Source organism: Varroa destructor, unplaced genomic scaffold (genome assembly GCF_002443255.2).
Source record: "Varroa destructor unplaced genomic scaffold, Vdes_3.0 BEIS01000007.1, whole genome shotgun sequence".
In the NCBI taxonomy this organism is placed as follows: Eukaryota; Metazoa; Arthropoda; class Arachnida; order Mesostigmata; family Varroidae; genus Varroa; species Varroa destructor.
Genome location: NW_019211460.1, coordinates 19,151,331 through 19,169,028, shown reverse-complemented (window position 1 = coordinate 19,169,028; position 17,698 = coordinate 19,151,331). Strand labels below are relative to the sequence as shown.

At 41.6% G+C, this 17,698-nt stretch overlaps 1 protein-coding gene and 1 long non-coding RNA gene across 12 annotated transcripts in view; both read left to right on the top strand.

Annotated features, from left to right (window-relative positions):
• The window catches only part of LOC147754416 (uncharacterized), a 52,868-nt gene that overhangs the window by 9,243 nt on the left and 25,927 nt on the right, over nt 1-17,698 (top strand). The window lies entirely within an intron of this gene.
• LOC111253936 (beta-4C adrenergic receptor-like) lies at nt 4,190-16,720 on the top strand. The gene is made up of 2 exons (XM_022814196.2): nt 4,190-5,200; nt 5,566-16,720. Exon 2 carries the CDS (start codon nt 6,311-6,313, stop codon nt 7,433-7,435), a length of 1,125 nt encoding a protein of 374 aa, XP_022669931.1. The 5' UTR covers nt 4,190-5,200; nt 5,566-6,310; the 3' UTR covers nt 7,436-16,720.

Here is a 17,698-nt window from a genome sequence, read left to right as displayed (position 1 = left end):
AGGCTCAATCACGCGCCGTTAGCAGACGAACGTAAATACTCTGCACAGCAAATGAATGGTTTTGAGAACGGAGATTGTGTTGATGAAGACCCATAAAAAGGTGATCAGATATATAGCATTACGTCAATTGAGGAAATTTTTTACAAAAGGAGATTCTGGAGTCTTTGGGCCCTGTTGGTCAAAACTGGAGCAACAAGTGAAAACATACGAAAAATAATTTCCCCGTGAGTTGACCCCGGGCAAATTAGAAATGCATGAGAGATACTTCACGTGCCATTTGCGGCGCTCTAATACACGAAGAATTCGCCTGGAACATACGGTCGCCGTAGTCAAAGTATGGTTCAGTCTCTACCGCTGGTCGAAGGGATAATGATAGTACCTGCGATCGGGGTCAGGGGCATCTGTTATCACGAAAGACTTGCCAATGTAAAATAATGAATGCAGCGTGTAACCTCAAGTTACTCAAGACGCTCATAAAAGGTTAACACGGCGATCGAGAGCGCGGTGTCTGGTCACTATATAGACCTCATCGCCATGCCTTAATTGCTTCCTTGGTTAAGTAAGGAAATATCCAACTTCAGGCTTCAACTCGCCAATTGTCCTAATTTAAATCTATGTGGATACGGTACCTGCATGCCCTAAAAAGACAACTGGTAGGAAAGCGTACCCTTCTATCGATTTGCTCCGACATGCCATAATTGAATGAATTACATTTGGGATTATGAATGGTAAGTATTGAGTTGTCCAGAAGCTGTCAGAGCGCTGGTACAGGTGTGTAAGAAAACGAAGACGGATATTTCTAAGACATATTAGAAATATCATCAGTTTGAAAAGTTTATATTCAGTCAAAAGTTACTTAATTCTGTTGGATTCGCTTGTGATGGCCTATAGGTTGGTGAAATGCTGCGAAAGCGTACGCTCACTTCGCAGTACGCAAGATCGCTTCTGTTATTCAATTGAATTCACACGCACCGATATCTTGAAGGTAATTATTATCTATCATTTAAAGCAACCCACAGCCTCCACCAGCTTACGCTACAAGGTAACTGTCATTTATAATTTTATTTATGGCAGTTTTCAAGTGAAAACTCCATTTTCCTTCGTTTGCCTCCACGACGCCCATCTGTTGTATTTCAAGGGAACCTTGTTAACAGTTAATCTTTGCCATCAATCAAGATTCCAGATGTACAGTTTTGTTTTATTGCGATGCTTCGCCCGAAGTACACAATATCTCTCAGCTCCAGCCTGAGCCTGTCAAACCCCAGCACTTGTTCGTGGGAGCGGTCAACAGCACCTTCTCTTATCGGCTTAACCACGAGAACAGCGTGTCCATGAAAAACATACTTATGTTAATTTTTTGATTATGGAACATTTAGAAACAGAGATTAAATTTACTCGCATCAACGAAATACATTTATTTACGGCCATTTGGAAAGTTAAGTTAGGTAAGATTCTTAGAATTAGAGAGCCTTATAATTTGAGCTTATTTACACATATAAAAGAGGAAATCACATCTTCTATATTCAAAATGAAGTTAAAAGCTTACTTTAATTCAAAGCAACGGGTAACGGCACACTTACATTACCAGTGAAAATCTGTCCTCTAGATAGCTACATATCCAGAAGGGGAAGTACCTGTCAATGTTCAAAGAAATCTATATATATATATATATATAAGCCCATGAGGATTCGCTTAACGCTGTGGAGGAATGAAAGAATGTGCGATCAATCCCAATTTTATGATACAGGGCCGCTAGTTGTGTATCTGCTTTCTGTAAAAGCTCATGATAAGAGATTTTATGGTCTGATAGCTACGAGAGATTGACGATCATGAAATTGGTCTTTAACTCTTGTCATTTGCCTTAATACATTTTCGCTGAAAAATCACTATGAAGATATGTTGCCTAACCATAATAGCCCTTAAGGAAATGCAAGGTTGGTTATATGAATTTCATAAACGATGCACGTAGCGCTTGCACTTTTTTTATGCGATGGCTCGCGGCACAGTGAAATTGCTGCCCGTTTTTTTAAGTGCCCTAAAGCTCTCCCAGTACTTGACTTTGTCGGGAATATAGATAAAAATGTGTCATAACTTTTTGCGAGTTTACCCAAATAGATCTATTAATACCCTTCATATAATGAAAATATCCTTCAGTACATAGATCATACATAAGTAAAACAAAGTGCAATTATAGCAAAAAGCTGATGATTATTGATACTTTCATAACGTACGTATACGTTTATTTATTTTGACAGTACTTTTTTCTATTCAGCGGGCACTTGCTCACGCTTTACTTGGGGTTAAACAATTATGCATGACGCATTTTCCTCCTTCTCTTGGCAATTGTGGTATTTACGAATAAAATAATTCTTTGGCCATCTTTTAACAAACCGACAGGGAAACAGGCTAATCCTTAGGATCATGGCAGAACTGACCTTAACGATCACGCCTTCGTTTGCCGTACCGAAAAAGATCAACAGCTCCTTAGTTTCTATATAGGATGAATCTATGCTACAGAGATTTCGAGAGGTTCCGACAACATTTAAGGATATCGCTACTCGTATTCTACCTGCCTTGTTACTTTAACGACTAGTCGTTTGTTTCTATGTCAAATAACGGCTCGGAGCTGTCGATTTGACGGGAAGTTTACTCTTTTGCCAAACGTTTCGTTTTGATCAGACATGTTCGCCACTGTAAACTGCCTAGATGATTAGTGATTTGCGCGTTGTGTCAAAACGAAGTAGATTATAGAGGAAAGAAGTAGTATCCATAAATAAGCTAACTGAACTTTGCAATACTTGAGGAACAAAGCTGGTCGGGGAAAAAATCTTATCTAGATCGAACCATTATAGAATTTACTTCACTCCAGTGGAAACAGGAGCAACTGATTGAAGCGTAGCTATGTACAGCGGCCTCTTTGATTTGTATATGGCTCCTCTTTTTCCCTCAGGCCATATACAAATCGAAGTCATAACCAACTATATAAAAACGGTTCATTTTAAAAATAATAGTTGAGTCAAATAGAAAAGACATGCAATTTAAACATATGACAAGTCAGTATTGGCTTTATAGTATCATACATATCCTTTTATAGTCTAACGCTGTCAAACCCTGTGGGAATAATCAAAGTAAAATAACCGCGACCCTGATTTACGAAGCGAAGTTTAAATACTGAAGGTCCAGCGAGTGTTTCCATAAAAGTATACAATCATAATCCGCATATATTTAACCTCGTCCGTTCCGTTTTAGCAGGATATTCCTGACCAAAAAAAATTTCTTTGTGCTGCTCTAGACGGGACGCTCGGGCAGCAACAGACATCAGTTTTCAGGCTCACGCGGGATATCACGCGGCGAGAGAGGTCCTTCTTCGGTGGTTTGCTATTCGGTCCGCCACTATTAACAACAGTGCAGACTGTTGCGAGCATAGTATAGCAGTGGTACACTTATCCCTCTGTCAAAACTCTGCCCCTCACCCCACCCCCCAAAAGAAAACGGCTTTGGTGCTCAGCGAAATGGTCAGATCAGTAGTATTGCCTCTAAGCTTAGGCGAACGTGGCGTTTCCAGGTATATATCATGTTGTTCCTAAGGAGGGAGTTCCAACAAAGAGCCACTAATTGTTTCGAAATAACTCTTCCTTGTTTGCATCGCTTATAATTTGAGCAACAAGTGAGTAAGCAGCTTGAAAGGGAATGTGGAAGCAGATCGATTTGTATATACGTGACAACGTCATAGCGGATCTAGCTTGGTGAGTTCTTCCTCCGCCTTCTTTGTTTGAATTAATTAGTTATGAGTGCGCCATGAACTATCCATAGCGTAGTATGCAAAGGAACAGCAGGGGCAGACAGTATCACGTAATTGTTTGTGGATATGTACAGCTACAGCTGCCATATATTCAGTGATTTAACGCCGTGATGGTGGCAAACCATAGCAACAAGCTACGACCTATAAGTCGGTTAGCAGCAAGAACAGAAAATATGTACTCATGTATAGCCTTCCCTATATATACTGGTATCCGTGTTCCTTTTGGAACGCTAAGTGTTAACATTACGCTTGGAAGCGTATACCCTTACAAATCAAATTTAGGTTATGCCGAAAGGGTCGAAAAGTATAGATTTTGTGGCTTAAACCACACCCAAAGTCGCGTACTGCGCTAGTAGTTAGTATCGTCGGTCTTCGTATGATAGAGCAGCAATTATCCACCCTTCAATCGTGTTATATACTTCTTGCTTTCCTCGTGGATTTTATCCGTACTTCGGTCTTGTTTTCTACTCGTCGACCTGCAAAATGCCGCCAAATGTCTCGGATGTTTGTAATAACCTTTAAGACTAAGACAACGAAGAGGGCAACTGGGTATATCTTGTTGCGCTGTGCCGTAGTGGTGTAGGCTCTTTGTAGGGAGGGCCGCTCTTAGGGCCCTCTGAGGACCCCGAAGCGGTCAGGCCCAAGGGTGCTTGCGTCCAACAGTAGATCCGGCCAGCGGCCTTGGTGGCCTCGGCTGTGGCCGTGGTGTGGCGTGCCAACACGATGGTTCTAGTAGGCGGCTGTTCTCGTGGTAATGGTACCATTGCCATTCTGCCATACTCCGTGTGGCGGTGGTTTCATGCGGGTCGTCGCCTCCCATCGTAGGAACCCTCTCCCAAGTGCCCTCCCCAGTCCCTCCCTTTAACGGCTTTTGACGGAGAACGCATACATGACCCGTAGCTGATTGAGTGAGGACGTTCGCGCTAACAACGGGCCCTTGAAATCACAGGGCGACCAATTAGGCAATCAACCAGCCGCGCACCTCGACTGGCACAAATGCAGCATAATAGTTTGGTTGAGGGACTTGCTGGCAAATGCATAGCTCGTCTATATCATAAAGATATATAGATATATAGGCGAAAGTCAATGATGCAATCGACCGCGCGATATATTCGAATTAAGTAAACATAGTTAAAAAACATCGTAGGCCCTCAAAAGTTACTATTGTAACCAAGATATAGATGTAGTAATTTTAGTAATAGTAGTTCTTCTTCATTTTGCTCTCGTTAAAGTCATTCATGATCAACTAAATTGAAGCCAACAGGTAAACCGCAAACAACAAACTGGTAGAGTTCATAGGTGTGTAAAGTCCTGATTACTAACTTTGAGGAGAAGTGTTGTGTGTTGAAGACGATGAAGCCTCTCCGTCGAGAACAGGCAAATACCTGTGAAAGGCAGGTGAGTGATTGAAGTCGCTCACCCCGTTTTCATGATACGTTGAGGTGCCTCCCGGTGAAGTCTGAGCGATTGTTGTGCGTGCCCCAAAGTAGTAGCAACCACAACGAAGCAATATCAACATATATATATATACATATATATATATATATGTATATATATATATATATATATATATATATATGTATATATATATATAATAATAACAATAATACCTACTGTAGTCATCACACAATGATATTGCCTGGGCTACACGAGCGGCTTTTTGTGGTGTTACCATCGTTGTAGTGGTAGTGCTTGGGTCAATCTCATGGTGCACCCCGGTGGATTTACGTTTACGTTGTTCCGGTGTTACTGTTTATATGTAGCGGCAGCGACTCGTCACCTCATCGCCACCGACGCCAGCCTTATTTACCGAGCGTGTATTTGTGAAGTGCCTCGTCTTCAAAAAGAAGAATCACTTGGGCTCTCCGTTTACGTATTCCCACACGTCGGTTCAAGTCGTATGATAAACGTCTGGTTGCACGCGGACTGCCACGTGAATAACGTGAATATTGAGCCGGTTTGCATTCGGCGTTTGCTACTCCAACGACTGCTGTTAAAAGAAGCGATAATATCTACTACAGCAATAAAATCATTATCACCATCATTATCCTCATCATAACAACAATCAACCTTGTAATTTACAAATCTAGCAGGTTTGTAAGAACATTAGCAGTGTGGAGGTACTGAAAACAACAAGCGGACAACTCCGCGCGATCCTTGTTTCTCACGAAACTTGTATCAACGTCGTTGTCGTTGTTATCTTCATCGTCGATATCATGATCCTCGGTTCGCAGGGGGCAGATCTGCAATACGCACATTGGGGCTTCTGAACCCCCGACCGGTTTCGACCATCCCGTCTGGGCAAGCGCCGCGCGGCAACAGCTGCAGCAGTGACAGACGCTTGAAGCAAGCTGCAGAGGGGCGGAGATGTAACAGTCCGGGTTGAAAACTTAATTCCGTTTCATAACGCTGGAGTTGTCGGGCCTCTCATCGGCGGCCGCTACCAATGCGGCCGTCGGCGAGCTCGCTGTGTCGACCGAAGGGGAGCCGTCAGATTCGCCCGAAGAAATGACCGCTTTAAGATGGTTTGGAGCGGTGGTGGGAGCGTGCATCATGCTCACGACGCTGGTCGGAAACATTCTTGTGCTTGTCGTCGTATCGAAATTCCGTCGTTTACGCTCCGCGACGAACATCCTGCTCGCGTCACTCGCGACAGCCGATATTACCGTGGCGCTATTCGTCATGCCATTCACGATCATCGTCGATGTTGTGCGCGAGTGGCGTTTCGGTCGCGTCGCCTGCTACATGTGGATATCGTGTGACGTCATGTGTTGTACTGCATCAATACAACATCTGTGTTTTGTATCGCTCGATCGATTCTGGGCGGTGACTCGACCGTTACGCTACCGCGCGTGTGTGTCAAAGAAACGTCTATTCGTTGTCATCATCTTTATCTGGATTCTGTCGGCGGCGATTTCGTTCATTCCAATTTTCTGCGGCTGGTTCGGCCCCGAAGACCAATGGGACGACTATACTTGCGAGCTGGCTGTCAATCCAACCTATGCGTTGATATCGTCGCTGATTTCGTTCTACCTACCGTTACCCGTCATGTTCTACGTGTACGCGCGAATATTGGCGGTAGCTGAACGGCAAGCTAGGGAGATCCGGGTGCTCGAGCGCTCTCTCATCCAGAGTGGTCAAGGTGGTGATACCACTCGGCGAAGGAGCCTTCGGCGCCGGTCAAAGCAGCTGCTCATTGACACGAAGGCGATCCGCACTCTCGGCATAGTGATGGGCGTCTTCAGCGCGTGCTGGCTCCCCTTTTTTATAATGTACCTGGTAGCGGCCTTCTGCGAGACCTGCCAACCGCCCTATGAGGTGCGCACAAGCATAACATGGTTAGGCTATGTGAATTCGGCGTTCAACCCAGTTATCTATGCTTTTCTTAACACCGAATTTCGAGAGGCGTTCCGTCGAGTACTCGGCTGCTCGAAACGCGATTCAACCGCTACCGCGGCATCCATCGCGGGTTTGGACGTCGATCACCGCTCTAGCAGTTGCAGTTGCCCTGCACAGGTGACAAATAAGATCCCCCGCGTATCCCCAGCCAGAAGTCCTGACCACCAAGACACTCCCTGGCCGAATCTCATCACAGCAGGCCAGCTGGACAGGGCCAAGCATGACCTTATTTAGGTGGCAATAACCTAATACAATATCATTATTAACCTTTTCACTTGTAAAACGGTAACAACAGTAACAACGACAGAAAACAGAACAAAGCATATGCTACGCTTGTAAACATTATACAAGCGAAAAGCTACAGGCGCTAACTTTGAGCAAGTGTGGCTCATAATTCATGACGATCGTACCGATGACATATTGTCGACATTTATTATAAACTGCCATAAGCACCAACAACTGATACGCGTCGCTTTCCATCAAAAGGCAAGCGTCAAAACAGCTACAGTAAATCGAACCCATCGCAGGCCATTTAAGGACGTGGCAATGCGTAACGTGACAACATGTTATGTAAAGACAATATATTACTGTCTGAAAACAGAAATTAATTTTTTTTTTCAAATAAAATACACAGCCATAACGCACTAATTAGGTCCACTGAATAGTGGTGTTTTCCACAATGCGAATAATTAACAGCAGCGTTAATAAGATCGAAGAAGGCAGGTCAATGTTTAGGGCGGTGCCCCTTTAATAGTTGCCGGAAAATCTTAACAAGGGACCCATTTGACACACGGTTTTGGCTAGGCTTTTGAAACTAACAGCATAAAGATCTGAATAACGTTTTCTTTTTTTTAACAAAATGCAGATCAAGGGTAAAATAATTATCCTGTGTCGTGTTTGTGTTTGCATTACAACAAACATTCGGGACCTCCATTCATACTCTGCTAGCCGTCCTCGACAAATCTGACCGGCAGCCATCGTAACCATACGAACTCATTCAATTGTTGCTCGTTGCCTATTCTATGAGCTATCAGACAATAAAAGCAAATACGTGAAGATCAAAATGTCTATAGTCATATTGTACGAAGGATCGCCTGTACTAGAACCACACAGCGCCGTCACCGATCTCATTGCGCGCACATTTTTCGCGTTATCATACGTTTCTGCCAATAGTGAAACGAGCTCCCAATGCTGTTGAAACTGCGGCGCATTGTCTAAACGGCTGTGGCAATGGCAGGAGTTGTTTTTGTCAACATGTCGCTAGCTGACCGTCTCTAAGCGAGCATTTTTCCGACGAAATGAACGAAGTACGAAAATAACCTCTACATAGACATTACATGGTTACACATACACACATACGCACATGTATCTACACTCGCCCATGCTGATGCTCAAACACTCGAACATAAACATCAATAAACAGTACCAGACACAATTCGCGAGAGCATAACATACACAAGCATCGCCCCATAGAACTGCTGCATCGCCGAGCGAATGGATGATGGGGTACATCCTTTGATCGGAGCGGCGTGGAAGATTAATGTACTAGAAGAGAAGACGACGACTATGTATGGAAAAAGGTGGTGATTAAAGCAATGAGGTATAAGCAGTACCAAGCATTAGACGGACGACACTCACGTTATCATCAAAATGACTTATGCTAGGACCAGGTCCATTGAAGCGGAAAGCTCTGTGAATATATGTAAGGCGAAAATGATGTAGGACAAGCAAAGCTCTAGACTTCTAACCGCTGTGACAATGCCGCTAATTCGACCACAGTGCTTGGATGATTAGCCGGCTGATATATATCAAATGGAAAAGCAAAAAATACAGAGATCTCTATTGATTTGCCGCAGTTCTAATTCGAAATATAAGTATTATGTTTTAGGTAGTTTGCGTGGCGCCGGCCTAGATTTTTGCCCTGCTCACAGAAAACCTTGTCTGTTCACATTGTGATTTCAAACGAAGAATGAAATTATACTCAATAAAGACACACACATACGGACGCCTACACATAAAGACAAGCGAAAATGTTACTACTGAAGAGATACGCCATATTCCCCTTCAGAGCAGCAACCAATTTCTCTGGTAGATTAATATTACTAGCCATTTCTGCGTAGGTAGAGAGCCAGGGCAAAAGAAACTATGGTCGAACAACTCAAAGCATTTCGCTACTTTGGCAAATCGATATAGAAAGACATAACATTTTTACCATGCCGTTATGTTTTCAACAGAACTATTTTGGATCGCTTCAGATTGTACATGAGCATGTACTATAGAATAATCTGCATTCTTAAACGCGGATTCGTAGTATTGGATGCTCTTGTCGGAAGGAAACCACGCAAAAGATGCGGTAAGAGTGTAGAATAAACGAAAGTGGCTGTTCAGCGCCACGAGAGCCTGAGCGGCGGGACCGTTTTAACTGGTTGTAACATTAATGTGTTGTATATTTTTTGGATTCGACCTGATTTCAGGTCGACGTCCAGAAAACCGACTGGAGATAGGTCAATTTGGTTTGTTCGAGTATGTAAGCTTCCTTTGGTGAGACTTGATCTCGTTATACATTTCGTTCGTAATGGTCAGCAATGAATAATTCGCAATATGTGTTATTTTTGGATTTATATGACCCCATGAAACCTGTGCGGAAGAAAAAGGGCATTTGAGAACAGGAGTGAGCCGGCGAAGTGTGTCCTAGTTTCAGAAGTAACAAGGCGATGCACAGCTCGATCGAGTAGCGTGTTAGTGGCCATTTTTGGTCCCATACCTGATAACATTATGACGTCAGTGTAATAGTAATAATGATAATATCATGCCAAAAACTCGACAGCGCTAGATATTTCACAAGAAATACATACTCTACTTGTATCGTTAGAACCCACTCGTTCATCTAAGCTTCCTCGTTCAGATCTATATCCATGTATCATCCGTTTGCCTATACCCACTGACGTCTGCTTCATTTTGTCTGCGTTCGCTTGAAGCACCCTAATCGACATCTAGTAATGATAGTATCTTTCGGCCTGAACCGTGGAGTACGCATCGCGGTCGAACCTGAGGCACGTGGCAGTGACGCATAACCGGACGCGAATGGCATTCTTTCGGGAGTGATCTTAACAAAAAATATATTACATGGCAGCTAGGACACAGAAAACGTATAAAAATGATACAATAACCAGTCGATCTCGTGATACGTGACGATCACTACAAGTAACTTCAATTTAGTCAATCAATTTGCTTTGGCAACACAATAACAAATATAATGTTGTAATGAGCTGAAACGACAAACACCTATTATACTGTTATATATATATATATTAGTGAAGATTGATAATAGAGGGACTAGAGAGAGATGGATTTTGTATCGAGAAATCATGCGTCGTTTTTTCTCACTAATCTGAGCCAATCGCGCAATTTGTTTTAATCCCGTAATAGTACTCCTGATCAAAGTGTCGTTGAACGGTTCGTACGTTGCTGATAGCGCTCGATGTTATTTTTCGTCGTAGGCCTCGAGGTACGGTTAAGCTGTGTCGAGCAATCCTGTATACGTAAACACTGACCCTCTTACATTGTTAAGTTTATATTGAATTCGAAGCAGGCGAAACTGAGCGAATAACATAGCATAGGAAATGCTGTTTGTTGATGGTAGTCGGACCCAGATACATACGGTAACGAGAATAACGTTACTTATAATATCTACTAATCATATGAATAGGGAAGAAAAAGAAGCCAACAACAGTGTCACGATGGGCATTACCCTATCGCCTTCTGCTAAACGCATTGTGGCTAAGACCCAGTGGGCACCGCATCTTCATGCTGTCAACGAACGTCCTAAAATCGCAGGTGCAATTATCCAAGCATTTAAGCACACCAACAACTTAACTTGTACATAGAACTAGGAATCGTTATCGATGCGAGAAACATGAAAGTGACATTTCCATGCATAACTAATATGTCAACCATTTATATCTGCTGCATAAAAACAACGTCAATCGTTTCGGATAGCAATGCCGTAATAGATTCGAATCCGCCGGAAAGAAAACAACTGCGACTAAGGACCGTGACATTTGCCATGCATTCAACAAACAACTTGCCCATAAGTTAGACTTCAAACTGTTCAAAAGTTCATGCTGAATCTACCTTTGCCGTGAATCAAGGAACTTGCCATGTATGTAGAAATTATCAACAAGATTACATATATATATATATATATATATACATTATTATTATATATACACATATATATTGCCAACTGAATGAACGTCTTCCGTGATAAGTATTAAGATGGACATATTTGCTGTAGGGTCCAAATAGAATACCCTATTGAGTGAGCACTGTTTGTTCTCATCTAAGAAACAAACATATCAGCGTTCTCTACTAACAGACTCTTCGTCAGAGCGAAAACATCTGGCCGTATCTACAACCAGCTGCCGAAGTGTTACAAAAAGTACATTTGAAGTATCATACAACATTTGAAGCTCATACAACAAAAATAATAACCACAGCAACAGACTAAGCGTCTGCGTCGTTAAGTCACATGTGAACCATAGCGTTGGTGCACTATTAACTACCCTTTTCATTTAATGCAATATCGAGACTTGATTATTATTATACAATATCTATAAAAAGAAAAAAAGGAAAAAAAAGAAAAAAAAACAAGAACACATCAGATTATTCGTGCCATTCACGTCCGTCAAGCGGTCACTAACCGTCCAGACACGTTTCAAATGTAGACAGTCACATTGTTACCTACAGTGCGTATTTGTTATTTTTGATTAAAACAGTTTCTTCAGGTTACCTACTGTTGATTAGAGAGAAGTTGCAAGCACGGGAAAAGACAAGGAAATATAGGACAGTTATTATTAGTAACATATCCATCATCACCTACGTGCTTCAATGACAAGAAGCAAGCGTTACGGCGCATCTTCACCAGAAAACTAACTTTGTCCTAAATGTTGCGTTCTTCATAATGAATGTATCTACTAGCGATATATTTTTAATCGCTTCTAAGAGCCGTTGCTATCATCATTGTTTGCCTCCCAGACTACAGTGACATGGTCCAGTCACAAGGAAGCCTAAAGGGAATTTGTTGACTTCAGGGGATTTTGTTAGAGACTAGCTGTCGCCGTTATCTACGATAATCAGTATATGTCCACATGTGCTGATTGCAGAATGAAGATTATCGTTTGATACGAATCGTAATTGAGGACTTATACATGATTATACATTTTTTTTCTTATTTAAACCAACCAAGAGAGTGCATCGCCCTACCCTCTGAATTGGGTTTCGCCCGCACAAAACGCTAGAGGTCGCTACGTACATCGATGAACCCGTTCAACAATACGTATTCGAGGTGATTCAAGCTCACGCAACGTTCAAACAAAATGAAAAGCATGAATCAGTCAAAAAAGGGGAAATGGATTCAAAAGAAAAGCACGTTCTTCATAAAAGTTTATAAAAGAACTCAGTAATAAAAGATAAATGCATAAATGGCTTGATTCTAAATCGGCTAAGGAGACAAGCTGGCCTCTAACCTTTGGTACCTTAAAGACTCTAGATGCAGGCAAAGGTCGAACGTATCGTTAAACACAGTCTCCAACAACTCTTGCCTTTCTCAAGTAGAAACGTCTGCATTGGTCTGATTTCATCCTTGTTGACTCCACAAAACGAACTCGGCTGTTATCTAGGCTCAACAAAGACCATGCTCGTAAGCCATTGATCAATTGCACTCTAGATACGTTAGCCTCTTCATGAGCTATACTACGAAGCTATGCGTTGCGTCGCCATTCTGCGAAGAACTAGCTATAAGTGTTGAAGCTCGCGAAACGATCAATATAGAGCCCTACAGGACTAAATAATCAAGACGCAAGCTATCATTGCCTATAGTGGTCAACAGCACTGTTGTCATTGCTAATCATCGATTATGAATACGTGTTAGGAGTGAATAGCCGAACCTCAATATGGGTGATTTTGTGAAGATAGTCTCGTTAATGAAGAGCTTGATATCAGTACAATCTGGGCTAATACCGTTGACACATTGACACTTGTCCGAATACTATCGACAAGACAAAGCCACTGAACAGCTTTATGACGAAAAAAAAAAAAACGAACCGGATCCAGCAGTAATCATAGATTGCGTTCCCTTATCGATAATGATTCGTTTATCGATTCCATTATAGCATAGCTAGCCAGATATGCCGATAAGAGCATACCTCAGATATCTATCCTGTTCCAAATCTCTTTTTCTGCATCGACTTCTGCTGATAGTTCAATGCATTTATTGATCTGAGCTTCCGACGCAACTGAGTTCATCGAATTAGCAGAAATGATCAGAATGTGAATCGATAAATGAACTAAAAGCTGAACAGAAAATTAATTTACTTATAAATTAAATGGACATAAATATGTACCTGTTCAGAAGTCTTCGTTCATATTGTTGTCCGTCTTCTCCGACGGAAGACAACTAGCTGATAAACAAACTATGTATAAACAAGAGTAATAAATACTAATTATAGTAATACAACTATTGATGATTTACTAGCAACTTGCGACAGTTTTCAATGAATGGGTGCGAACGGCGTGAATGCGTTGTATACGGCAATGTGCTCAGTGACCAGTTGATATGCTTATTATCCTTGACGCTAGTAATTATTCTTAATCATGATGACGGTGTTGTTATCAAGATAATACAATATATAGCAATAATCCAGAGTGACGGAAGGGGGCGTCATGCATGACAGCTTCAAACAATGAAGATAGAACTGAGGAGTTACGAAGGGTGGATAATTAGCGATAATTTATTGCTGTATTGATATCTGACTAGCGACAGAGCAATCATATAATCTAGTACTACGAAGCCACTGTGGTCCCGCTATCGGCCAAACGTCGAATCAACGATAAGCTAGAGCCGAAATCAATTAACAACGATCTAATAAATAGTTTACTATTGAAATTTGAACATTCATTAAATGAAGGGGGCTCATGGCGCATGAATAACGAGGTTGACCGCCTCAATTCTTTACGACATCATGCTTAACGGAAAGTCAATTAAGGGTATTTATAGACATGATCCCTTATGGTTGACGATCCGTTAGAAAGCAAATACGAACAGAAAGCTCTTTGTGTGACGTACGTCAGAGAGGGAGAAGGTCGCTTGTTCTGGGCTATGATATCGATAAAACTCGAAGATGACCATTTGGTTCATAATGACAGGAGTGAGTTAGTATACCTACTGCTGCTTATAATCAAACATATTGGTACCGGTATAAGTTAGGTGGCAGAATTGACTGCCTGATCGGTGATTTCAGAAAACGGACACCTGACAAGACTGAAAACTCATGCTAGACATTAGAGGCTGAACTCTGCAGTTACTCGCCATTGACAAATGGCCCGACTAATAGATTGAATGACTGTTATGACCCACGTGAACAACAGGTTTGTTCACGTCATTACGGTAATGGTGTGTTTTAAAGAAAGCCGCTTGTTGTGACGAACGTTATGGATTGTATGAATGTTTGTGTGCCTGTAAGCTTGTACGTACAACAAATTCAAGGGTCACTAACTGATGTGGAGGGAAGCTGAAACAGGAAGCACGAAGCGACAAGAAAAAGTCGACAGAAAATGCAGGATATAGGGTAAAATACGGAGTACTGAAATTTAACAAACACAGGCCGAGTACACTCTGAATTTATTGGCATATAATAATAGAAATAAGAGAAATAAAGTTACATGACAATGTGGCCAAATGCAGAGCAAATGCTCAGCAGAGTCTGCTGGGAGAGTAGAAGCTCTTCGATTGTAAGTTACAAACTATTCAAGCAAGTTTCCGATATCGCGAAAGAAGAGTAAAGGCGCGTCTGGCGAACGAAGTGAATACTTGTCCTAGGTTGACTCAGGCTTGAGTTATTAAATATTAGCCTTATCCGCCCCGCTCGGATTAACTAGTAGGTTTCCGAGCGTGGCAAACTAGCTGACTACGTTTCTGACCTATTCTTTCTGTGTCCTACATGAGAAAAGAACATTGCTAGAAATAATCTAGCTTTTTAGATAATCAACCCAGATGACTGGATAACAATTAATTACAAATAGTCAGACAGTCATGGGCTTTGGTGAAGACTGATTGAAAATAGTACGCTGCGTGTAAAATTAAAATTGTAATGAAGTTTGTTTATTCAGTTTGTTCGAAAGAGTGTGTTTGTTTTCATTACACATAAATCGATATACTTCTTCCTGTTTTCAGCGTGTCGCACGCGTCGCGATACGCTAAACGAAATCCTACGATGGTTATCGGAATATGGCTCATCCTATCTAGCAATATGATGAGCACTGCGTTAAGGCAAATTATACTAGCGGCAACTGACTACGTGTAGATCAACGCAATAACTCGAACAACAAGGTGCAACCCCCAGCAAGAGAATGGGCTTTAGGCTATATGGGGCCTTTTAGATAAATCCAATCGAACGGATAGAAAATGTGATCGCAAAAACGAAAAACAAATTAAAATAGATTGAAAAGCTCAGCCCTGAATAAGAAAAAAGCATCCCCTTAGAAACGTCTTCTACTTACAAAAGCGGCCAGAAACGGAAGTTTCTAGAATGCGGCTTTAGGCTTTATAATTAATGTAATGGTTTGCACACATCAAAGCCAAGATGATAAAGTTAATGGGCAAAAAAGGGGCTAACATGAGCACCAGGAGCACAAATGATTTTAGCTCATTTAGAATGACAAAAATACGACGCCTTTCAAAGATCCGAAAGTCAAAATCGATGCCAACAACTAGAGGGTAAATGTAACAGGAAGGATAACCAAAAGACACCATACACATTTGTAGTGTGAGGCAATGTAATTCGCTTGTAGGCATTCTAAGTAACTTGATTAGATCTCACTTTTATTAGGATGTTTTAGGCGTTCGTTTGAGTTCCGGGTTCACGTAGAAGATCTGTTTCTACAGTAAAAAGTTTTCCTTTCATAACTAGTCGAATACTGTTTGTAGATCCATCGTCAATCGATTCTATCCATTTACCCTTTAAAACTGTAAGTTTGCCTTTTCGCAGTTCCTCGCATCTTTTGCCCCCGCTTGTACAGCAGTCGAACAAGACCCTTCTCTGTGAGAGTGTGAATTTGTGATGAAGCTGTTGTAAAAATGACAGTAGCCGGATAGCTGACGATGATTGATTTCATTGTTGATATGTATGGCTGATGTGGTGATTGTGACATGTTGAATGACAAATTGAATCGTATGTCAACAAATATGACAGATTAAAAATGTGGTCATGTGCATGCTGACTGAAGGCGTATGTAGCCTTGCACAGCTTTAAGGGAGAAGAACGAGCGCGATTCAGTGTGTGGCGGGTTGGGGGGATAATGGACCTTAAGAATAGGAAACAACAGCAGGACACAACGAGAAAAAGTAGACTGGAAGCAGGTAAGACGACGTGCACATGTCTGATGCTTTTAAAAAATGAGAGACACGAAAATAATGGCGAGACACTATTAGGCGTTCGAAAAATAAATATTGCTTTGGCATTCGACTTTGTTATTATTGTCTTTAGGTAGTAGGTACCAACTATGATCAGGCAATTGTCTCCTAAACGTTTCGAGTTTAACAGTACTTAGACCGTTAGGTGTTACTCTTGACGACTGCTCCACTATCAGCACATAAATCAGCTATATCTATCCACCACTATAGAATTGCTTGCCGATAGAATTGTTTCTGCACGAATACCAGCAGGTACGTGCCGAAGCAAACGGTTACGACATCATCATACATCTGTCTTGAACGCCTTATGCGAAACTATTCTCGCGTTACCTATTGCGCTGCTTCGGTGAAACGCGCTTCTAGGGTATGTCTACTTTCAATACTAGGATAAAATTTCTTTCTTTTGAAATATCCCCCCATATAACAGATCTCTGTCGAAAAAGGCTATTTAAAAAGCTGTGCCGTTATTTTGAAGGCTATTGTGAAATCTATATTGAACGAGGTCGAATGACATCGAAGAAAGTTACATTGACAAGAAAGCTTTGGGATGGCGTTTTCCGAACAATATGAACAATGCCCCACAAAAATCTCTTGCGGAAGCACCAAGACGCTCTGTATATACATAAACTGTATTTATCAACTACGAATATGTTTTGTTCTATCGAGGAAGACGTTTCCGATAGGCTGAGCTTATAGATGATTCGATAACGTAGGTACAGTATTAAAGTGACCAATCGAACCGTAATAAAATCGAATTATAAACGTCGGAGCGACTATCCGAACAGTGACTTAAAAAGTGCACGACATCTACCGTAGCATAAGCGTCTCTGGAATAATTTCGAAATTACTACTTATCGTTCGAATCGGATACGCTAATAGACCTCTACCTCAGAGCACCTATTTTATTAAATGTGCCAAGTCCTTTTTGGATATCATTTATTGATATTGACAAACTTGTTTCTATTGTTGTCGTCATCATAAGCGGGTGTAAACGATTTTCGAAACGAAATTTTCGAACGAAAGAT